This window comes from Thunnus thynnus, chromosome 5, assembly GCF_963924715.1.
Source record: "Thunnus thynnus chromosome 5, fThuThy2.1, whole genome shotgun sequence".
Lineage (NCBI taxonomy): Eukaryota > Metazoa > Chordata > Actinopteri > Scombriformes > Scombridae > Thunnus > Thunnus thynnus.
The window spans coordinates 30,616,187-30,640,548 of NC_089521.1; the positions used below are offsets into that span (position 1 = coordinate 30,616,187).

General features: G+C 39.1%; 1 protein-coding gene across 1 annotated transcript; it reads left to right on the plus strand.

Moving 5' to 3' along the window:
* Window positions 1-968: 968 nt before the first annotated feature.
* On the plus strand, window positions 969-24,259 carry slc7a10b (solute carrier family 7 member 10b). Its single transcript, XM_067590677.1, has 11 exons — window positions 969-1,230; window positions 8,342-8,546; window positions 10,634-10,785; window positions 15,426-15,551; window positions 15,636-15,789; window positions 16,559-16,682; window positions 18,224-18,327; window positions 18,422-18,518; window positions 19,275-19,424; window positions 19,528-19,705; window positions 20,984-24,259. The coding sequence occupies exons 1-11, from the start codon at window positions 1,089-1,091 to the stop codon at window positions 21,112-21,114; spliced, it is 1,563 nt and encodes a 520-aa protein (XP_067446778.1). The 5' UTR covers window positions 969-1,088; the 3' UTR covers window positions 21,115-24,259.
* Window positions 24,260-24,362: the final 103 nt, after the last annotated feature.

Below are 24,362 nucleotides of genomic sequence, written 5' to 3' on the forward strand. Positions count from 1 at the left end.
AACGGCTTGTTCTAAGACATATGTTGAAAATTCAGCCTGTTTTGATTAGAGATAATTTATTATGACCTGAAGCTTGGTGGAGGACAGTTTACCTCCAACATAAAGGGGCAAAAATGTGACTCGACCTTTTTTCTGCTCACATTTTGACTTTTCAATCACAGTAAGTTGTACAAACTACTGTGTTAACATTATTAATTGCAGTATTGTGTTGCAATAATTGCTGTAACAGAACCAATCCTTAATGTTATTAGTTTCACCTGTGCTTTTCCTGTTTTGGCAATTCAAAATGTCTGCTTTAAAAAAAGGACAATAAATTGGGTTTATTTGGGAATAATAAAGAAACGACTGGCAAGATTCATGTTAGAGAGATTTACTCTGGATGGAAAATGATGTGGGACATTTTTGCATCTTCCAAAGCAGCCATGACAGGGATGTTTTGGGAATCACTGGTGTAGAAAGAAACCTGATAACTGATTTTTGTTTCATAAGCTGGTTTCCTCACACACTGATCAGACATTATACTGTCCTTTTACATTATGATTTAATTATTATTGATAAAACAACAAGACAGCAACAAATAAGGCAAAAAGAGCTGAGCAATCATGCTCATAGGTGGGAAGAAGTAAACTGAACTGCAGGGGCACCTTTACTCCACTATATTTGTCTGATTGCTGTAGTAGGATTTTTCATGCAGGACTTTTACTCTTAAAGGAGTATTTGTACATCGCTGTATTGGTACTTTTACTTCAGCAAATGATCTGAATACTTCTTCTACCACTGATTTTACTTTTTTCACTCTTATGACCTAAAAAAGATTAAATCACTCAAACAATCTTGGAGCTTTAAGCTGAACTATGAAGACTGGATCCGGAGAAATAGAAGATCCGGAGTCCCTGAACGCCTCATGGTGAGTCCTGGGTATTTAACATTCTACCCTGGACAGCGGCAGGTTGTTGCGCAAGCGCAGCCCATTCAGTGTGCATGAATACGGAGTGAGGAGAGGACAGGAGCACTGGGAGCATTGGGAGTACTGGGACTGGGAGGACACAGTGGACTGGACGGACCGGACCGGACCCGGGCAGGCGGACATGGATGGACAGAACGGCAGCAGCAGCATCTGCTCCCGGCCGCAGGGAACCGTGACAGACCGTAAGAAGAAGGAGAAAATCCCCGACAGAGTGACTCTGAAGAAGGAGATCGGGCTGCTGAGCGCCTGCACCATCATCATAGGTGAGGCAGGAAAACAAGAGCTGCCAGTCGGCATCAGTTCTGCTTCTACTTTATTACTGCAGAACTTTAAAAAAGCTGCAGTTAGTGTTTGACTTCTGCAGATCGCTGCAGGACTTTTACATCACAAATAAGTGTTAAAACGCTGCTTCAGATGGTTTATGAACTGCATGAGTAGGCTGGGGAAACTTAAATAAAAGGCACTCAGAGTTTTGTGGCATTGGTCATAAGAAAATGAGGGACTCCATGTTTGTTTGCATGTGGATTCAGATGAAACTGAGCGCTTACGTGGCTGAAATATATGAAGTCCAGAAGCAGGCTGGTGGTCAAGCAGAAGAACATTGTCTGCTGGAGCAGAATGAACAGCAGGGACCTTTAAACACACCTAAGCACAGTAAATATGAGCATCATGCAGGCTGGAAGGAGAGGGAGGCCTGCATGCAGAGGGCCGGCTGCTCTTAGATATCAGCTGGTATTGATATTAACAGCAGTGCAGCTCAGTGATGGTGAAATGTCAGAGTGACTGAATGTGCTGTCAGGAGTCCCCAGACTGCAGCACAAAGGTCACTCTGACAGTAGTGGAAGAAGTGTTCAGATACTTTACTCAAGTAAAAGTACAAATACAGTGATGTAAAAATACTCCATTACTAGTAAAACTCCTGCATGAAAAATCCTACTATAGTAAAAGTACATAAGTATTATGAGCTTGATGTAGTTAAAGTATTGCAGTAAAAGTACATAAGTATTATGAGCTTGATGTAGTTAAAGTATTGCAGTAAAAGTACATAAGTAGTATGAGCTTGATGTAGTTAAAGTATTGCAGTAAAAGTACATAAGTATTATGAGCTTGATGTAGTTAAAGTATTGCAGTAAAAGTAGTGGTTTGGTCCCTCTGACTGATATATTATTATATATGACATCATTAGATTATTAATAGTGAAGCATCAGTGTTAGAGCAGCATGTTACTGTTGTAGCTGCTGGAGGTGGAGCTAGTTTACACTACTTTATATACAGTGAGCTAGTTTACTCCAGTGGTTCCCAACCTAGGGGTCGGGCCCCTCCAAAGGGTCAGCAGATAAATCTGAGGGGTGGTGAGATGATTAATGGGAGAGGAAAGAAGAAAAAACAAAGTTCTGATACACAAATCTGTTTTCAGTTTTTGGACTTTTTCTCTAATCTTTGATTTTTGCTGAAATATTGGATCATTTGAACATTTATTGAAATGAAAGCATGTGAGAGGTTTAGAGGGAAAAATCACTATTTGGTGGAGCTGTTAACAACTCATAGACATGTGAAATGTGACCCCGACTACACACTGCTTTTTGTAAGACGTCAAAAGCCAAAAAGGTTGGAAACCACTGGTTTCATCTTTAACAATGTGTTGTATTTTAAAAGCTTGTTATATTATCCATTGTGTCAAATCTTCATCTGAAAAGTAACTAAAGCTGTTAAATAAATGTACTGGAGTAGAAAGTACAATATTTCCCTCTGAAATGTATAAAGTAGCATCACATGGAAATACTCAAGTAAAGTACAAGTACCTCAAAATTGTACTCAAGTACAGTTCTTGAGTAAATGTACTTAGTAACTTTCCACCACTGCTCTCTTATGTAGTAATCTTATAAATCAGACTTCAAAAACGTACAAAAAACAGGATTTTCACTGACAAGAAACCTTATTAAAGTTTTTGGGGTTTTGTATGTTTTTACCAGAGCTGAAATGATTAGTCAATTAATTGAATACATGATCAGCTGAAATTAAATTGACAACTGTTTAGGTGATTAATTCATTCATTTTTAAGCAATTGTGCCTCAAAAATCCCTTTAAATTGTGAGGATTTGCTGCTTTTTTGTCTCATGTGACTGAAAACTGAATGTTTTTGAGTTGTGGACTGTTGGTTGGACAGTTGATGTCACCTTGGGCTTAAAGAAATTATGATGGGCATTTATAGACGAATGTTTGTTAGATAAATCAGTAAGTTGCTACTCTGGTTTTCATGTAACTAGCAGTATGGCTCTGTATGATACTGTCAGTCTACAGTATCTATCGGTCCAGACTGAAATATATCAACAACTAAGAGATGGTTTGGCACAAAATTTGGTTCCCAGACGATGTATCCTAACGAGTTAGGTGATCCTCTGACTTTTCCTGTAGCGCCACCTTAAGGTTGACATTTTCGTTCCCTTTTAAAATATCTTTCCATTCATTATTCAGTGCACAAACACTGTGAGTGGACTTTACAGTGAAGGAGGAGACATCTTGTGTCCAACAGTTAAATTTAAGAAATTAAAAATATTTGCATATTCAGAGATTTTGGATTTTTTAGTGAGGGAGAAACAGAAGATGTCATTTTAAGAATTTTAATGTGGTAATTGTACTTTTTTTGTGGAAAAACCACATGACCCTGATTCCAAGCAGAGTAGTTATATGTCTAAACATGTCTGGAGGGGGTCTTTAATAATGCAGAAGTGCCTGTTATCATTATCCTTAACGATCCAATTAGCTGAGAACCAGAAGTCTTCCAATCACAATTCAAAATGCAAAAGTCACTCCGAATCGTTAAATAATGAATGAAAAACTCAAATTATTAATGATATAGGCTGTAGTCTCAGTTTAAAGCGTGTTTCTATGAGCATGATTTGTGACATCACAACTAGCTTGGAGCCAATCACGGTCCAGTATTCAACTTACACAAGTGTGATGTGGAAACTTGAAGCCTCCAGTGAACAAACACTGAGGATGAATTCGGAGATTCTGGATTTTTACATGACGGAGATAATGTTGCTTTGGGAATTTTCTTTTCTGTGAAGAAAAAAAAACATATCAAACACAAATAATTATTTTATTTAAGGCATTTAATGTCTTAAAACATGCATGAAGAGGATCTTTAAAGTGCTCAGGAAAAAAATGTAAGTGGGAACATCTACAATTCTATGAAAACTAGTCAAACTCCATCTGCTGATGAAGATCTTGTGATATGGTCGTAAACTACAGAACAACTACTAAATGGAGCTTGTAGTGAGATTATTTTGGCAACGTAATTATTTTAGTTTATTGTGCTCACATGGTTCATGTTCTTAATAAAGTGGTGTTTAATCAAAGGACCACAATGACTCCTAAAAGGTTAATCCAACCACCTGGATCAATTCATATATATATATATAGACAGAGAGAGAGGTTGTTTTTTTTTTTGGCTGAATAAATAGCAGTGATTATGAGCGAACATGTCGAGCCTGAAAAGATGAATTCACCCTAAAATAAAAACTCTCTTGTCCCTTGTCTTTGTATTGACAACCAGTCTTTAATTTACTACAGCAGTTTATTTTTTCAGCTTCGATAAAATCAAAATATGTCCATCAATATGTCTACAAACCTTTTTACCTCCTCTCGTTTATTCACTGAACATATTTTTTCAAGTCAATAGATGCTCAGTCTGTATTGTGTTACCAGAGTGCTGTAGGAGGAATATGATTATCATCATCATCATCATCATCATCAGAGGAAAACAGAGGGGATACTGACGTACTCACTAGACTCTCAGTGCAGTCATTTGGCTGTGAAATAATTAGATTTTGCTGCACAAGCTTTTTTTTTTTTTCATGGGATCTGATCAATACAGAATATATTGTTGAACTTGCTGTCATCCTGTCTGTTGTTTGTAGACGGAAAATCCGGGAAACTATGAGATGATAAGAGACATGCAGGAGCTGAAGTATGATAAGAAAACAACAACCACCATTAAAGAATAAAGCTGGCAATTTTCTAAATTGTGTACGTCAATGATACGTCAATGAGCCACACCGCTGCACAAGGTGACATGTTCCTTTAGAAACAAATCCAAAGACTAAAACAACGATCACGTTTTCAGCCACTGGAGACTAGTTCTGTGTATGGCAGACGCCACTGAGCATGTGCGTGAAAGCAACTCCGTTTACAGCACTAAGATACCTTCATAAGTACAGAATTTCTGTCAGTCTCAGCTGTGTATTGAGCTTAAAGGATAAGCTTATTGTCAACAAATGTCAATAAAATATAGGATCTACAAATGTGTTAATCTGTCTTTCAATACTCTCTGACTTCCTGCTCTGTCTGTGACTCTCAGCCCCGTAAATCCTTAAAAACAGCTCACAAATATATAGTTTCAGTTTTAAAATCAGGAGGAAATAGTGCATTTGTTGGGGACTGTTTCCAGCGGCGGATGAATCCATATTTGGTGCTCTAGTGAATGTGTGTGTGGGTGTGGGATTGAGTCAAGATAAACTACAGAGTGTGTGTTCATGGCGATGAAGGAACATATTACCCAGAGGCAGCTCCAGGCTACATTAGCCACTACTAGAATAACACACCACAATGTGTATATTTGAGTGAATCGGGATGAGCTGCATTGTGGGTAATGTAGGCCCCAGGTTTGACAAGGAATAAGAATGTGTGGAAGAAAAAAGATGATATTTCTGGTTCTGCTGCATCGATTTTGATCCTTTTTTTGACTCTTGATTGTGAGTCTGAAAATGTTATTGGAGTGCGATGTTTAAAGGACATGTTCACAATTCTTCAAGTGTGTCTTAAAACAACAGTCAGGAGCCCAAATGAACAGTGAAAGAGGTTTTCCTTGCTGTAATCATTCCTCCTGTTCATACTGACCATTAGAAGATCCCTTCATAATGCACTTACAATTTAAGTGATGGAGGACAAACTCCACAGTCCTCCTTCTGTGTAAGAATGTATTTAAAAGTTTATCTGAAGCTAATATGAAGCTTTAGCGTCCAAATGAGTCAAATCAAGTAGATATCTTTCAACATTACAGTCTTTTTAGTGCCAAAGTCCCTCTTTTTGTTACTATACTTCCACCGCAGCTCAACAGGGAAACACTGTCCGAGGAAACACAAAGAGGGAATTTGATGCTAAAAAGATATCACCTTTGACCTCCATCACTTACATTGAAGGCACATTTGAAGGGGATCTTTAATAGTCAGTATGAACAGGAGGAATGATTACAGCAAGGAAAACCTCTTTCACTGTTCATACGGACACCTGACTTGGTTTAGAACAAATTGTGAACCTGTCCTTTAAGAGCTAAATGCAGCAGGGGAGCAGACTGCAGCTGCATGGTCCTGCTGAAGGGCTTTTTTTTATCAGTTGAAGGATACGGCAACCCATATAGGGGTCGGACCTGTGTCCTGCTTGGTTTCGGTGCAGGTATTGGCTAATCGGGCCACGTTCCCTGCTGCCCCGGCTCGGCTAAGCTGAGTGTTCTCAGTTGCTCAAGGCGGACATTTTTGTGAAAATCCTTCTTCAGAACAAGAGAAAGGTCCTGTGTGCAGAATGCTGAAGCACCTTTCCATTCACAAAGAGACGGAGAAAACAAGCTGGCTGCTCTGTACACCGAACCGGGCTCAGCCTCAGAAGTCATGTGTCACTGGATTATAGAGAACAGAACTTTTTTTTTATAGGTTTTAATCTCTACAGCACCAATGTGTTTTTTTTTTCACTTGTGTGTCACTTTTAAGAAGCTGCAGGAATAAACGGATGCAGAAGGTGAGTCGGTCACTTCCCACCTCTGCAGCCCAGAGTGGATAATTTATGTCTGGTTATGTAACGGCTGTCTGTGCCACTTGGCTGCCTTCTGCCGTGCTACTGGTAGCGCTGTAGTCTGAATGTGTCGGATCTGCTGGTACTCTACACTGCATACTGAGGCTTTGGGCAGGAGGGATTGTCCCGGCCTGAGTGATGGCCTTTACCTCCTTCTCTAACTCACTCTGTTGTAGAGCTCTTTGTGTTTTAATGCCCTCTGTATAGACTCGCAGGGAAACAGTTTGGATTGTGTGACTGAGGTTTGCTCAATGGGTCGTTGGGTGTTTTTGAAGGTGCAACAGTAAACGCTGGAGACGTTCTGGGTGAAGTGTACCATGTGAAAACCCTTCAGAGCAAGTCACATGTGAAAAGCACGTGTGCTGTTATATGTAAACATATGTAAACGTGTTTCCCACATCCTGACCTCAGAACACTCACAGCTAGCTTAGATTCACAGCTGTTTTCATCTCCATCTGCGTTTACACTTGATATTTCAGAAATTAAGACATAAAGAGTCTACAAACTAAAAATCACTGGGTTAAATTCTTACCCAGTTTGGGTCGATATAGCACCAACACAACACTCGGTTAACTTTACCAGTCTTACACACAACAAGCTCAGGTGTTGGCTAAAGACTGTGCAAATTGATGTGCATATGACATTCATAAGATACACAAGTTATTAACAATCAATAACCAACAATGACATGTAAATTTAAAAAGAGTAGATTATAACAAGCTTTAGATTTGTTCAGTAATATAAAATAATAAAAAAAACACTAAAACTGGGTCAAAACAACCTCTTCATGGTAATCTTTCCAATATTTGTTGAAATATTTGAAGTGGTGGACCAACAGAAAAAGAAAAATTACATTACATGCAGAAGTGGGATTAAGTAATTGTTTTGAGTCAAGTAAAAGTCCTGCATGAAAAATCCTACTATAGTAAAAGTACATAAGTATTATGAGCTTGATGTAGTTAAAGTATTGCAGTAAAAGTATATAAGTATTATGAGCTTGATGTAGTTAAAGTATTGCAGTAAAAGTAGTGGTTTGGTCCCTCTGACTGATATATTATTATATATGACATCATTAGATTATTAATAGTGAAGCATCAGTGTTAGAGCAGCATGTTACTGTTGTAGCTGCTGGAGGTGGAGCTAGTTTACACTACTTTATATACAGTTAGCTAGTTTAGTCCAGTGGTTCCCAACCTAGGGGTCAGGGCCCCTCCAAAGGGTCAGCAGATAAATCTGAGGGGTGGTGAGATGATTAATGGGAGAGGAAAGAAGAAAAAACAAAGTTCTGATACACAAATCTGTTTTCAGTTTTTGGACTTTTTCTCTAATCTTTGATTTTTGCTGAAATATTGGATCATTTGAACATTTATTGAAATGAAAGCATGTGAGAAGTCACATGTAATGGAAGCACAATATTGTCCTCCACTGTATATAGTCTATAGAAAACTGAGAAAGATAAGAAGGTAAAGTAAGACATGTTGAACTCAATGTCAGTATCTTAAACCCACTTCCTCTTCTCCACAGGGAACATCATTGGCTCAGGGATCTTCATCTCTCCTAAGGGGGTCCTGGAGCACTCGGGCTCGGTGGGTTTGGCGTTGGTGGTCTGGTTATTGGGAGGCTGCATCGCCGCCTTGGGCTCCTTATGCTATGCTGAACTGGGCGTCACCATCCCCAAATCAGGGGGCGACTACTCCTACGTCACTGAGATATTCGGTGGTCTGATGGGGTGAGTAAAGACGAGGACGCTTGAAGGAATGATGAAGAGGCTGAAGAGGTTTTCAAGTCTGAAATGTTCTGCTGTGAAGGATGTCGTCAGTTCAACAGTCTGGTTTAGACTGAAATATCTCAACAACTGTTGGATGTTTTACAAAATAGTCTTAAAGGACAGGATAACAATTTTTCAAGTGTATCTTAAAACAACAGTCAGGTGTCTATATGAACAGTGAACACAGTCATTTAGTGCAAAAATGCATTTAAAAGTCTCTGTGAAGCTTATATGAGGCTTCATCAGTCTGAGTTAGTCATATCAAGTGGATATCTGACACATTTACAGTCTTTTTAGCATCAAATTCCCTCTTTGTGTTTCCTCGGACAGTGTTTCCCTGTTGAGATGCGGTGGAAGTATAGTAACAAAAAGAGGAACTTTGGCACTAAAAAGACTGTAAAGTTGAAAGATATCTACTTGATTTAACTCATTTGGACGCTGAAGCTTCATATTAGCTTCAGATAAACATTTAAATGCATTTATGCACAGAAGGAGGACTGTGGATTGGTTGAGATGTGGTTGAAAGCCCTGGGAAACCCTGAAAAATTGACCTTGTGTTAAATTTTTTGCTTCATTAAATTATTATTCCCAAGAAAGTCAAGAATGAATTTTCCAACTTAGAATGGGATTGCAATTAGGGCTGCAACTAATGATTATTTTCATTATTGATTAATCTGCCGATTATTTTCTCCATAAAATGTCAGAAAATAGTGAAAAATGTTGATCGCTGTTTCCCAAAGTGACATTTTCCTCTTACAAAAATGCCTCAAAACAATTAATTGATTATCAAAATAGTTGGCAATTAATTTAATAGTTGGCAACAAATCAATTAATCATCTAATCGTCATTTAATACAAACACTCACGGTCCCCATGGAACCGTAATAACTTTGGTGAGCCCCCGACTTTTCATTCAGCACCATCAAAACTTCCACTCGTCACACGTTTCAGTTCATTAGACCCAAAACTAATGAGTGACTTCCTGTCAGCCTCAGCTGTACTGGTGCCTTCAGATGTGGTTGCTATTATGAGACGCATCCATATGAGGGTCCAGGTTATGAGTTACATATGCTGATGTTTCTAAAGATTCACTCCAGACATGTTTTAAGATATACAAAAATACTCTGCTTTGATTAATGATCTGTTTTTTTCCAAAAAAAAGTTGAATTACGTTGATAAAAACTCTCCTCATCCATCACAGAAAATCCAGAATCTCTGAATATCTAATTATTTCTTATTTCTAAAGTTTAACTGCTGGACACAAGATGTCTATTCTCAGTGTTTGTGAACCGGAGGCTTCGAGTTTCCATATCACACTTGTGTAAGTTGAATACTGGACCACAATTGGCTCCAAACTAGTTGTGATGTCACAAATCATGCTCGTAGGTACACGCCTTTAAAGGATCTCCCTACATTAGCCGCTACTAGCAAAACATAACTGCAATCTGTATATTTGAGTGAATCGAGTTGGGTTGCATTGTGGGTAATGTAGGCGCCAGGTTTTGACATGTAAGGAGAATGTGTGGAATAAAAAAGATGATATTTCTGGTTCTGCTGCGTTGATTTTGATGTGTGTGATGCTAAATATGTGGAGCGCTGTTTTAAAGGATGTGTTCACAATTTTTCAAGTGTGTCTTAAAACAACAATCAGGAGCCCAAATGAACATTGAAACATGTTTTTCTTGCTGTAATCATTCCTCCTGTTCATACTGACCATTAGAAGATCCCTTCATAATGACCTTACAATGGAAGTGATGGAGGACAAAATAACTAACAAACTAACTCAGACTGCTGAAGCCTCATATAAGAAAAGAACAACATCCAACTGAAGGAACAAGAAGAAAAACACATTTTTTTAGTGAAAAAGCTTTAAAAATTTCAATTGAAGTCACTTGTGTGCTGCATTTAAGACCCTGAAATAACATTTAGTCGTAGTAGTAGTAGTAAAAATAATGCATATTCATGTCTGGAATCAAATCTAAATGTTTTTTAAGAACCATTTCAGATGAGGATATTCTTTAAACCTTTAAATATCTTTCTGTCGTCCAGGTTTCTCCTGCTGTGGAGTGCCGTCCTCATCATGTACCCGACCACGCTGGCCGTCATCGCCCTCACCTTCTCCAGCTACGTCCTGCAGCCCGTCTTCCCGAACTGTGTTCCTCCATACATGGCGACACGGTTGCTGTCCGCCACCTGTCTCCGTAAGTGTCTGATTTGACACTTTTAATTTGTGGGAAAAGCCCCTTTAGATGCAACTAGGTAGTTTTCAAAGGAATCCTCTGGCACTAAAATATGGAAATTAACAGATAAATAAACAAATAAATAATACTAATATGTAATTAACATAAAACAATCAATATTATAACAACATAAAACACACAGATGCAAACAGGGCTCTCCCATAATCCCAAACTGCAACATCTCTGTAAGAAGCATCATCTGCACAAAACTAACAAGAAATAAATTAAATTCACCCCTCATAGAGGTGTAATTAAGGCCTTTTCATACAAAATAAATATTATTAGAGATGCTGAAAGGCTACAACAGCTCTCCACTAATACTGTAATAATGTTCCTGCAGCTTGGAGAAATGCTGCATCTTGCTGCTGACTGGCCCACAGCACGCTTGCATCATTCATGAAGGATGACATGTTCTTGTGGTTGTTCTGCTGCTGCTGGTGGATGCTGATCTTTCCTCTGTACTCGTCCCCAAATGACTGCTCTGACATCATATCATAACTAAAGTCATATCTCCCGTAATGCTGATCATAATCCACCTCAGGTTCCTGCATCATTAGAAAACAGGTCTGTTCCTTTAGCATACGTGTGAGAAGGGAAGTGGTCGCATGTAAAATTTCTCTTATGTAACCGCAGGCTGAAGGCTTTTTAAAATCTCTTTTTAGCAGCTGTACTAAAAAATGCATCCCAGGAGGAAGGAGGAGAACAGGATCAGGAGACGGGATGAGGAGGAACATTTGGTTTGTGGTTTGGAATACGAAAGCTTGTGATAAATACTGCATATCACCAGATACTATAAACCTGCCACAAAAAGTTAAAATATACAGCAAAACTGTTCCCCGGAGAAAGAAAAAGACACTTATTGGTTCACATTAAAGGACAGTCAGGTGTCCATATGAACACCTGACTATGAAAATATGATTTTGTCCCCCATCACTTCCATTGTAAGTGTATTATGAAGGGATCTTCTAATGGTCAGTATGAACAGGAGGAATGATTACAGCAAGAAAAACATGTCTCACTGTTCATTTGGGCTCCTGACTGTTGTTTTAAGACAGACTTGGTATACTAGTTTATATCAAGTGTATAAAATATTTATACCTGTTTACGAATTTTCTCCTCTTGAGTGCATTTGTGTGGTCTTGGGTCAGGTGAACAGCGCTAAATGCAAGTGTAAACGACCACCAAGAGGCATTACGAGCCGATCACTCAAACCACTTGCCGAGGTGGTCTGGGATGCATTTGACCACATATCTTTTGTATTGTAAACGCTAATGCGTCCTGATGCGTCCCAGACAAGGAAGTAACAGAAAAATACGTCATCAATGCAGGACGTGGTGGTTGTTTTGGTGACAGCACACCAACACCAAATGACTTAGTCCGGCTAACCTCGACAGTTGGAATAGCCTGTACATGTATATTAATTCTTGAAATATTTTTGCTTTCTTAGCTAGCCCATGCGTAACAAATACAGCGTTTGTCTGGCAACAGACTGACGTATTTATTGTGCGCAGGGTCCTTTGACCTTCTAGTGGTATTGAAGTAGGTTGTCCATTGGTGTTCAGATCACTGAAACACAGTTTAAAACCAAGTGTAAACAGCCTCAGTGGTGTTTAAAGTGACAGAAGAAGTTGTGTGAAGAAAAAGAGAGCTTACTTTCTTACCTCATACCTGGCCGTTTGCTAAGCCCCGCCCCTCTTAATTACTGTTGCTACACCGCACATAAGCAGTTTACAGTAATAACAGTAGGAGACAGTAATTTTTGAAACAATGGGTGTTTAATTTCAGAAGGATGTAGACAAATGGCTGAAATGACAATTTCGGCAGGACATTGCACTGAAAAAGGAAATGCATGCTGGAATTCGTCCGTCGGAGGAATGAAAAACAGAGCAAATATTCACAGGATAGAAGTGAAATGTGACCATACTGTACCTGAGCATTGATGATTGCTCAGCTCACCCCCACCACCAATCCCAATGTTAGAAAGGTGTTAGTTAGGTGTTAGTTGGGGGGTTTCAGACACTTTGTTTGAAGCAAACAGACGTCTTTATGAAACCTGAGGAGCTTTCAAGGGTTCAAACGTGACAAAAATCCACTCTGCATGTAAATAATCAGAGAAAGTGTTTAATGAAAGAAGGAGAAGAAAAGATAATAACAGTAACTCCACCAAAACTGAAGAAATCTTTGAGTTCTGATGAGATGTGAAAGCTGCAGAGAGCATCCTCACTCCTCAAAAATTTAGATGTTCATATCAAAGATGAATGAATGAGGCTGCTGCAGCAGGAGTGACTGTGACAGAACAAGCAGACTTCATCTCCTGGTTGTACAGCCCACAGCTGACGTTACAGTCGTCCGTGTGGACCTGTCAGGCTGCCTAATTGCTTGGTGTCTTGCCTGAGAGGGGTGGGGGTGGTGGGGGTTGGGGGGTGGCGGTGGACATCGCCACGTTTTGTTGCCCTCCGCAACGGAAGTGTTTTGTTTTGTGGGGCTGACAGCTCGTCTTTGTGTCGGAGAGCGAGGCCACCATGAGAGCGAGCAGGGCAAAGTTGGTGACAGTGATGGACGAGGTGAAACAATCACGCCCTCCCTCGCTTTCCCCCATTTCCACATTCCTGCCTCCCATGGCAACTGGCTGCTGCCGCCCACTGAACTCCAACACCGGGTCCCCGATGTAGGGATGTGGCTTTATGAAGGCTGATACAGATATATTTAATATTTAAAGGGGCATTACACCAACTGTATGTCTCTAGGTCTGTTAACCCGCCATGGTTAGTTCTACTCAGCCTGTGAAAACAGCTGTATGACGTCTTCTGTGGCTGCGGAGGATCTTTATCAAATCTGTGAAAGTGACCCTGATGATGTCATGATGATGTCATCAGGGTTATCTCAGCTTAGATTTAGAGACTACAAATTTACAAGAGAAAGCCTGCGTGACAAAGTAGAGGTTGAAAGATGTTAGTGTCTACCAGGCAGGGAGGGTCTAATGAAAGATGCTGTTAAGTTGCATTATGGGAAATGTAGGAACTTAAAACCCTACTAGAGACCAGTACAAGATATATCAGCCTTTTCTGCTTGGGTTTCAACATCTCTTTTGAAAATGTGGCCACCAAAAGTCCCCCAACTCTGTAGAAGTGCAGCACTAAATCACTAGAGTACATTAGATCGAAGCTGCTAATTGGTGATAATTAATGACAAAATTCAAAATCCTTTAGATTTAAACCTGTAATACCTTTAGAGCATGATGAGAAAATAAAAAACTCTCACTGAAACCTCCAAAATCATTTTTTTTTGAAGTTTTGATTGAAGTTAAGTTTGCACAGATATATGACATTTCATTCGTGACCTTGGAAACACACATCCGTAATAAACCCAAAGTCCACTTACTAACTTTTCTTTAGCTTTTGACTGTATCTCACAGCTTTCTTCAGTGAATGGCACTTTCTCAGGTGGTTAATATTATTTATGACTATGTTATTGTCAACCTTTAAATTAAAAGTTTTTTCTATGGCTGTATTGATGCTCTTTTGATAATATACTCTACAGGGCTGCGACAATAATAAGATTGGTGCAATTAATAATAAGGACAACAGTCAGTATTTGTTACTCTTTTTAAAAACTGACAATTATATTTTCATTTATTAATTTAATCCTTTATTTAAACCGTCTCAATGTCTTATTGAGATCAGGATCTCTTCTTCGAAGAGAGACTTGTTTACAAGAATAAACACATACAGTTTAAGTGTGGACAGACACACATTAGACATTATTTTCACATTAAGAAAAACAATTACAAGCAAAGAAAAGCAAATTACAAATACATAAGTTCATCTTTTAAAATGTTCAAGTGAAATAAGAAAGTGTAACTTAATATTTTTCTGCAGCTCAAGTATTTGAACCCACTTTTTCCAAGTTCAGTGTGAACAAGAGGTACAGATAATGATAAACAACAAGTGTTCTACAAATCAATATATTCTACTAATCTAACTAATCAGTATTCTAATCAATATTCAAATATTGATCAGCAATTAGAGTTGGATGTCTGTCACAATGACAAAAACCCTGAATGTCACCAACGTTATAACTCTGTTTTTTCAGAGAAAAGAGAAAAAGAAAAAAACAAATAAACAGAAAAAGGAGGGGGGGGGGGGGGATGTTGATACATCATAACTGAGTTTTTTATTCATATGGAGCTTATATTCTTTGCATGACAGTTCCTTTTGTGTTGTGTGTCCTGAACCTTTATCAAACTACATGAGGAAAAAAAGCAATTAAAAAAGTTGGTCACAAAAAAAAAAAAATTAGTTCATAATTTTGGTAAATATGCAGTCAGATGTCTTTTAGAAATAGTCCGGTATGTAACCTCCTGCAACAACAGCAAATTGTCGTTTTTATACTTTTCTTTCTTTGGGATAAACAAATGAGATGTAGCGTGTCAATTAATGAGCTTTACAGGTGGATTTTGTGTTTCCCAGAATGTTGCACTTTTGGCTTTTGCACGATTACAGTTACACCACATTATCCATAATGACTTGATCCTGTTCATCCCTCTCTGTGTGTCCTCCTGGTTTGAGTGTGATCTGAGTGTTCCTCTGTTTCCTGCTCAGTGCTGCTGACCTGGGTGAACTGCTCCAGTGTTCGTATGGCCACCAGGATCCAGGACGCCTTCACCGTGGGGAAGCTGATGGCTCTGGGCCTCATCATTGTGGTCGGCCTGGTCCAGATCTGCAACGGTAACCTCTAGAGCCCGTAGCTGAAAGCTTTACTGCTCCCCGAAGTGAAAAACAAACTCAAACAAAGTGTGATTTATCTCGCAGGGAACTATGAGGCGCTGACTCCTCAGGTGGCGTTCTCCCAGGAAAGGACGCCGTCGGTCGGGCAGATCGCTCTGGCCTTCCTGCAGGCCTCCTTCGCCTTCAGCGGCTGGAACTTCCTCAACTATGTTACAGAAGAAGTGGTCGAACCCAGACGGTGAATATTTATGCTTTTAAACATCTTCCAATGCTGTGACGTTATTCAGCTTCCATCTCAGCTTGTTGCTTTGTCCTGCTCGGCCAGATTGCGGGAGACATTTGGGGCATTTTCAGGGGAAAATCTGTCTTCACTCTTCTGTTGAGTGATATAACATATTGTTAGGACTCATTATTTTAGGTTTTTATTTTTAAAAACACCGGTGCACCGTAACCGAATTTTTAAAAATGAATAATATTACAATATGTGTACATTTTTTGACTATTAAGATACTATTTACAACACAAATACTCTGTGGTCTAACAATTTCTTGTTTGTAGAGGGAGTCTGGTGCAGAATTAGTGGCTAATTTGTTTTTTCCCTTCTATTTACTCTTCAGTTTTTGCAACCAGACAATTCTCTGAGCTTTGCTTATCCCAAGTAAACCTTGTTTACCGTAAAACATATTGCTCATATCCTCTCGCAGCAGCAAACACAATATCGTTTGTGAGTGGGGGATCATAGAATTTTGGTGAAAATCTACAATTTTGGGGGCGAAATTTGGGTAAAAACTAAAAATAATGAGCATCATTGTTAGTTGTTGTAGAGATTTATGTTGGTTGGGTTTTTTTTCTGATCATAAACTGCTAAACATGAATATTTAATGTTAAAAATTAAATTAAAAACTGATTTCTAGTGCCCTTTTTTATCAACTTTCATGCATGTTTATTGATTTTTTTGGGGGGGGTTTTGACTGTATCATCTGTGCATGGTGTGTCGCCTCGGTCAGGAATCTACCTCGTGCCATCTACATCTCCATCCCATTGGTGACCTTTGTGTACACGCTCACCAACATCGCCTACTTCTCCTCCATGTCGCCCGAAGAGCTGCTGTCATCCAATGCTGTGGCTGTAGTGAGTAACGTGGCCGAACGACGAGTCTGACGTCACATTTCAGAAGATCAGAATCTGTTTAGTAGCCAATTATGAAGCATACAAACAGTGTGTCAACATAGATGATGAAATAAACAAAGAACAACAAACAAATTAAGAATGGCATAATAATAGTTTTGAAATGGGATATAAAACTTGAAATGAAGTATTGACTGTACAAAGGAAATATTGACTGTGCTATGGACAAATGAATGATGTGTATGAAATATATGAAGGTGACAAGAGCAAAAATTAAATATGAGGTGCAATAAATAATTAAATTACATAACGGTGGAGGTTGAATGCAATGTACAATGTAAAGTCCAGTTTGATAACAGTTGCTGTTTAGTAGCTGTGTCTGTATGTGTTTCCATAACGAATGTTGATTAAAAAGAAAAAAAAAAAGTTGGTAATATAATTTTTTTCTTTTGACAACAACTGTCCACAGTACAGAACGTAGATGAACAGAAAATTAAAACAGATTTACAAACTTTAAATTTATATATTTAAATTTAAACATCAAATTATGATTTTAGCAAGTCTTTCTTGCTTCAGTGCACCTCCAGCGTCCAGCCTCATGTTGCAGTGAATTGTGGGAAGGCTTCATACTGAAAGTCAGCATTTCATACCCTTGATTGGAGGACGGCAGGGGTGGAAAGTACATTTACTCAAGTACTGTACTTATGTTCAATTTTAGGTACTTGTACTTTACTTGATTATTTCTGTTATTTATTACAGAAATGATTATTTGCAACTTTATACTTCCACTCCACTACATTTCAGAGAGAAATTTTGTACTTTCTACTCCACTACATTTACTTTACAGTGCAAATATCACTATTAAAAACATTATTTTAGCTCCTTGACCCTATAACTGTTTCGGTTCACTCTCAGCGCTCTCATAGCGTTGTTTTTCGGCACCAGCAGGCAGCTGTTTTCAGAGAAAAAGCTCTAAAAAGTCACTGTTCACTACCTGCTCAACACCAAACGGCAAACAGACACAGTTAGCTGTAGACTAGCTGGTGAACATAGTGGAGCATTTAGCAGCTAAAGAGCCAGATATTTCCCTCAGGAGTTGGTAGAGAGCAAAAACAGAGTGAATACTGGACTTAGATTCACCAGGTGGACAGAAACACGACTCCAAATGAATGATAATGTTGCTCCGTAACTGCTGGATGTGGAAATAAGCAACTGTTTGCTAACATGTTCAACATAACAACTTAAAAGCTGATTATATATCAGTGTTGTGTTCACTACTTGATTGCAGGTTTAACATGAGTACAGTAGCATTTGTTCATTGGTACCCTGATACAACTCAAGTGTTGTACAAGTCTTAATTTTGACCCGTTGGTGGCGCTAGAGGAAAAGTCAGGGTCTCACTAAAGTCATTATGATCTACCTTAAACATGCTGTTTCCAGCAGAAATATTTTCAGATGAATCACACGAGTCACCCAGAATCCATGTTGTAGTGTTTTTCATGTCTGTACGCATCAGTGATTCTGTCTGTTGTGCTGCTGTTCAGACGTTTGGAGAGAAGCTGCTGGGAATGTTCTCCGTCATCATGCCGATCTCTGTGGCTCTGTCTACCTTCGGAGGAATCAACGGCTACCTGTTCACCTCTTCCAGGTGAGCTCCGCTTTCTGTTTCTGCTTTCTCTTAACTCTTCACGTCGCTTCAGTCTGGCTGCTGACGGCCTGTCTGATGATGTTTCTACCTGCAGGTTGTGTTTTTCTGGAGCCAGAGAGGGTCACCTGCCCAGCCTGCTGGCCATGATCCACTTCAAGAACTGCACGCCCATCCCCGCCCTGCTGGTCTGCGTACGTACAACCTCACCCTGAAAATACGGCAATCTCAGTTTTCTATGGACTTTATACAGTGGTGGAAAATATTGTACTTCCATTACATTTGATGCTACTTTATACTTCCACTCCACTACATTTCAGAGGGAAATATTGTACTTTCTACTCCACTACATTTATTTGACAGCTTTAGTTACTTTTCAGATGAAGATTTGACACAATGGATAATATAACAAGCTTTTAAAATACAACACATTGTTAAAGATGAAGCCAGTGGTTTCCAACCTTTTTGGCTTTTGACGTCTTACAAAAAGCAGTGTGTAGTCGGGGTCACATTTCACATGTCTATGAGTTGTTAACAGCTCCACCAAATAGTGATTTTTCCCTCTAAACTTCTCACATGCTTTCATTTCAATAAATGTTCAAATGATCCAATATTTCAGCAAAAATCAAAGATTAGAGAAAAAGTCCAAAAACTGAAAACAGATTTGTGTATCAGAACTTTGTTTTTTCTTCTTTCCTCTCCCATTAATCATCTCACGACCCCTCAGATTTATCTGCTGACCCTTTGGAGGGGCCCCGACCCCTAGGTTGGGAACCACTGGACTAAACTAGCTAACTGTATATAAAGTAGTTGAAACTAGCTCCACCTCCAGCAGCTACATAAAGCTTCGTAAAAAAAAAAAAGACATCACTATGACATCATCAGGGTTATCAGACTCCTACAGCAACAGACTTCGACATCACGTTGTAACACCTCGCTGTGTTTTGCAGTGCGCTGCCACTCTTGTGATACTCTGCATCGGAGAAACGCACAACCTGATCAACTACGTCTCCTTCATCAACTACCTGTCATACGGCGTCACCATCGCAGGCCTGCTGTACTACCGCTGGAAGAAACCCAACCTGTACCGACCCATCAAGGTACCGACACCAGACAGCTTCCCATGTCACCACATACATGTCATTTGTTTTATATCGATGAATCATGAATTATTGTAAACTTTTAACTACATGTTGTGTTCAGGTGAACCTGCTGGTTCCTGTGTTTTACCTGATGTTCTGGGCGTTGCTGCTGGGTTTCAGTCTTTACTCAGAGCCGGTGGTTTGTGGTGTCGGCCTGGTCATCATGCTCACCGGCGTACCTGTCTACTTCCTGGGTGTTCACTGGAAAGAAAAACCAAAGTGTATCTACGACTTCATTGGTGAGTTTCTAAAGAAGGTCTTAAGCTGCGTTCAGACAGGATGAACATCACAGGAGGACGTGGGGAATTAAATTTATCCGTGCTTCTCGGTAATTCAACTCATGGCTCTGGATGTCATTTTAACCAGGGGGGAAATAACAGGATATGATCTGTAATAGACATGGACATTGGCGCCGGAGAGATGAAGGTGAGACAGACACTGTGTGAGCTGAAGAAGAGCCAAAAATGGTCCTCCTTCTTTAAGTCATAACTCAGTCAAATATAAACACACAGACGTGAAACGCATGTTGATATCACTCAGTCTGACCTACACTTCCTGAAGATATCATTATCTCTGATGTCCATCAATAATAAACCTCCATATTATAGAAAAAAGAAGCTGCAGAACTTCCCTGAGAATCATCACATTTTTAAGTTTTCTTCAGTGTCAAAGTAACCCAGTGATAGTTGTCTGTACATCCATGTTACACTGCAAACAGGAACTGCTAACAGCTAATTCGGCACACTTTTAATTGCGAAAATTTAAACAAATATCATCTGAAAACCGGGCCGAAAGAAAACAGCAGTAGGCCTGTATGTCTGTATGTTGGTGTTAGCATGTTTCCATGTATCAGATTAGCAAAAACATGTTTGACTTCCTTCATTTTCAAACAAAAGTCAAATTTCCCACTGAGCGGATGAAATGAAACAGAATCAGAGATCCAATTTAAAATACAAGGGTTTTGCTCCAGATGGGATTTAAATGACAGGAGGAGCAGCAAGGGTGGTGGTAGTAGTGGTGGTGATGGGAGGGGGGAAATGTTCAAATCACAAGTTGGTGAAGGAAGTCTGCTTAAAGTAACAATCCCATAGATCTGTTTCGTTCTCTTCGGTGTGTTTTTGGACATCATTTCCCAGAGATCTAAGCAATGTCGCCTGTGTAACGTCAGTCAGTTGGCAACGCTAGCAGAGACCATAAAAAAAGGGTACGCAGCTTCACACACGTGACTTGAAGAGCGAGTCTGTTGCATCTCTGGTGGACCAACCAGTGCTCGGTGATGGAAAACGAGTCACCAACTATGCGTTGCTTGTGATTTTTCCCAGGAACGTCACCACCGAAACCCAGTTTGTAATACTAATAATACTGCAAAGGGCTTCATCACCTCATTCAGCGATAGATAGTGACTCAAACGACATTTATTTAAATGATATTCTTTGAGATTATTACTTTAAATGACACAGTTTTTGTCTGTTTTTTTCTGATGTATAACTCTCGACCCGTTGTGTCTTTTCCCGCAGAGACGGCGACGTTCGTGGGCCAGAGGTTGTGTTTCGTGGTCTTTCCTCAGTTTGACCCCATCGAGATCGCCGAACCTTCAGAATGGACTGACCGATCATCAGGCAGGAGCAGTTTTTCTGCCAACTCTTAAAACTCTTTTCTGAATATATGAAGATCTTTGTTTTTGTCTCCTGTTTTTATTCCGCCACTGTCTAAGTCCAGACACCTGCTCCTGGTATGGGAGCTTCCTGTCTTGACCTTTGACCCTCCGAGACTCTGGTTTCCCTACAATCGACTGGAAACGCCTTTTTTTCGTCACGGGCTTCTTGCACTTTTTATTTTCTCTTTCTTTTCTACTAAGTCGTCAAGTACAACAACCTAATGCCAGCAGTGTCACACTTTGAAAGTGACTTTTATTACCGTTTTTGGACCCATTTGTTTCCTCTTCTGTAACATGACAGAACTCTGACCGACTGACTGACAGCGCACGGTTATTTCTTCTGAATGTTGCTGGTGTTTTATCGTGCCTTAAAGTCTTTTCACACCAAGTCTGAAACACACATTTAGAGTCAATATTCTGCTTTTTAAACCAAGTCTGCTGCAAATTATTTCAGAAGAGAGTTGGAAAGACTCCAAACACTACATTGCCAAAAGTATGTGGACAGCCAAACGTGTGATTCTGACACCATGTTCATTAAAAGACGGGTTCAAAATGTTTCAAGTTTGTCTTAAATCAACAGTCAGGAGCCCAAATGAACATTGAAACATGTTTTTTCTTGCTGTAATCATTTCTCCTGTTCATACTGACCGTTAGAAGATCCCTTCATGATGCACTTACATCTGAAATGTGACCCCGACTACACACTGCTTTTTGTGAGACGTCAAAAGCCAAAAAGGTTGGAAACCACTGGTTTCATCTTTAACAATGTGTTGTATTTTAAAAGCTTGTTATATTATCCATTGTGTCAAATCTTCATCTGAAAAGTAACTAAAGCTGTCAAATAAATGTAGTGGAGTAGAAGGTACAATATTTCCCTCTGAAAGTATAAAGTAGCATCACATGGAAATACTCAAGTAAAGTACAAGTACCTCAAAATTGTACTTAAGTAAAGTATTTGAGTTACTTTCCACCACAGCAGCTTTGAATAGAATTAAAAAGCACCATCACAACACGACACTTGTTATTTTTTCTGTGTAAATTTCAGACTTGGTGTGAAAAGGCTTTTTTTACTGGGGAAAATATATTTCAAATGTTGTTTATTAACTGATTCACTATATTAGATTTTTAGTATATTTTGCGAGTGCCTTTTTGCTTTTTGTGTGTGTATTTGCATTTGATTATTTGAGAAGCACTTTGGTCTTCCATCGTCTCTTTTCCTCACTGTTCAGTATGAACTGGACTCATTTTTGCACAAAGCACCGTCTACGACCAAGGGCGAGCTCGACTTTATTCATTAACAGAGTAGTTTGTTTTCACTTTACCCGCTGCTACTCTCACCTCGACCCTCATCACTCTGGTTTGTTAGAATTAACTGATTTACTGACTTTGATTGTAATCAGATGTAGAAATACTGACAAATTCTTGCAGCTCTTTTTAATGAGAAATTAAGATTCTAAAATGCTGCTGTGTCAGCTTATTGTATGTTAAGTCTAATGCAGTATGTGACAGAGACAGAAAATAGCTCTTTTTTTCATAAATATTTCCCACGTCGTCCCACTTCTTCTCAGCAGAGTATGAATCTCTTCTCACCATCACTATCAACATTACAAAGCCGACTTCCTGTAACCTCTGACCCTTTGTGATCACTTATTTTATGTTTCAGTATGACATCAGTAACACTTTGTACAATAAAAAAGACTTTTAACAGCTTCCCAAGTTGCGCCTCTGTTTCAGAATCAAAACAAAGGTCGGAAACAGAGTCGCAAATCAGGAAACGGGGTTAAAAGTCTTTTTTTTTATCGTGCAGCGGACTGAATATTTTTTCACCCTGATGGTTAGAAGAGTCTTTGAGGATTTTGGAAAGTATTTTTTAAAGATCTTCTGGGTTTTTTTTTTAAAACGTTAATTATCTTTTATAGAAACTGATGGTTACCTCTGTGACCTGCTCATACATGAGAGGCACAAACCGAAGCTACCGTTATTCATGCCCCGGGCTGTTAATGTGACCTTTTTTTCCTCTTTGCTTCACCTGCTTCTGCTTGAATGTAGAGACCAGCGGACTCTGAGTCCTTTACTTTAAAGGACGGGCTCACAATTTTCCAAGTCTGTCTTAAAACAACAGTCAGGTGTCTAAATGAACATTGAAATATGCTTAAATCTTGCTGTAATCATTCCTCCTGCTCGCACTGACCATTAGGACACCGTCAGAGGAAACACAAAGAGGGAATTTGATGCTCAAAAGTACTGTAAATGTGTCAAAATATCCACTTGATATGACTAACTCAGACTGCTGAAGCCTCACATCAACTTTTAAATGCATTTTTGCACTACATGACTGATCTTTCAATAGCCAGTATGTACAGGAGGAATGATTACAGCGAGGAAAAACCTCTTTCACTGTTCATATGGACACAGACTTGAAAAATTGTGAACCTGTCCTTTAATATTTTCATGCACTATTCAAGCTACAGAAGATGCCCCCTAATCTGAGGATTTCTTGGTTGCATTCTCTCCAAAAGCTGCCAAATGATTGTGGGGCAAAAATATGTGTGATTCAGGTCATAAGATATCTAGAAAAGTTGGGTCAAAGGCAACTGGACCTGTTGTAGATTCTTGAAATGTCTTCAAGATTAGCACATTTGGTTTTCTTTGACTCAGCACTTCTAGATATAATAATCAGATCTCATTTTTCATACCAGTAAGTGTTTTCTCAAATGGTGGAAACTGTACTTTGTAAGAAAAGATCTCTAATGGCCTTATATAGAAACATCAGTGTTTCTATCTTCATTGACTAGAGAGGGGGGAGTCATTCTGTTGATAACTGTTGATATACAGGCTGTGGGTGAAATAACATGTACAGTTAAAAAAAAAAAAGAAAAGAAAAAAGCTGAAATCCAGCTGTATTCCCATTGAAGAGGAAGAGGAAAACCACAGCAGGGATCTGTAGCAGCCGGCATCTTCACCTGTCTCGTTTTGCCTCGAAATAGACACTTTTTCACTGTAAATTATTTGTAAAGCATCGTGTTTACAAACGGGATCATTACATGGAATGTTAACTGGGATGTATTTTAGAGCACTTTTTGTAAAAATGAGTAAAATAACTGTAGCGGCACAATAAATCGAGAATGAATTGGAACATGACTGATGGTGTTTATCTTTTTTAAACTGTGCTGATGAATTAAATAACTGAGAATACTGAAGAAATTGATTTACAATTATTCTTCTACGGTTCTATATAT

What these genes read in the sequence shown, in the direction of transcription:
- slc7a10b (XM_067590677.1), top strand. Translation starts at nt 1,089, where the DNA reads ATGGATGGACAGAACGGCAGCAGCAGCATCTGCTCCCGGCCGCAGGGA. An exon ending in GCTGTCCGCCACCTGTCTCC is followed by an intron (nt 10,786 to 15,425) that starts GTAAGTGTCTGA and finishes TTTCCTGCTCAG; the next exon opens with TGCTGCTGACCTGGGTGAAC. An exon ending in GTGTATCTACGACTTCATTG is followed by an intron (nt 19,706 to 20,983) that starts GTGAGTTTCTAA and finishes CTTTTCCCGCAG; the next exon opens with AGACGGCGACGTTCGTGGGC.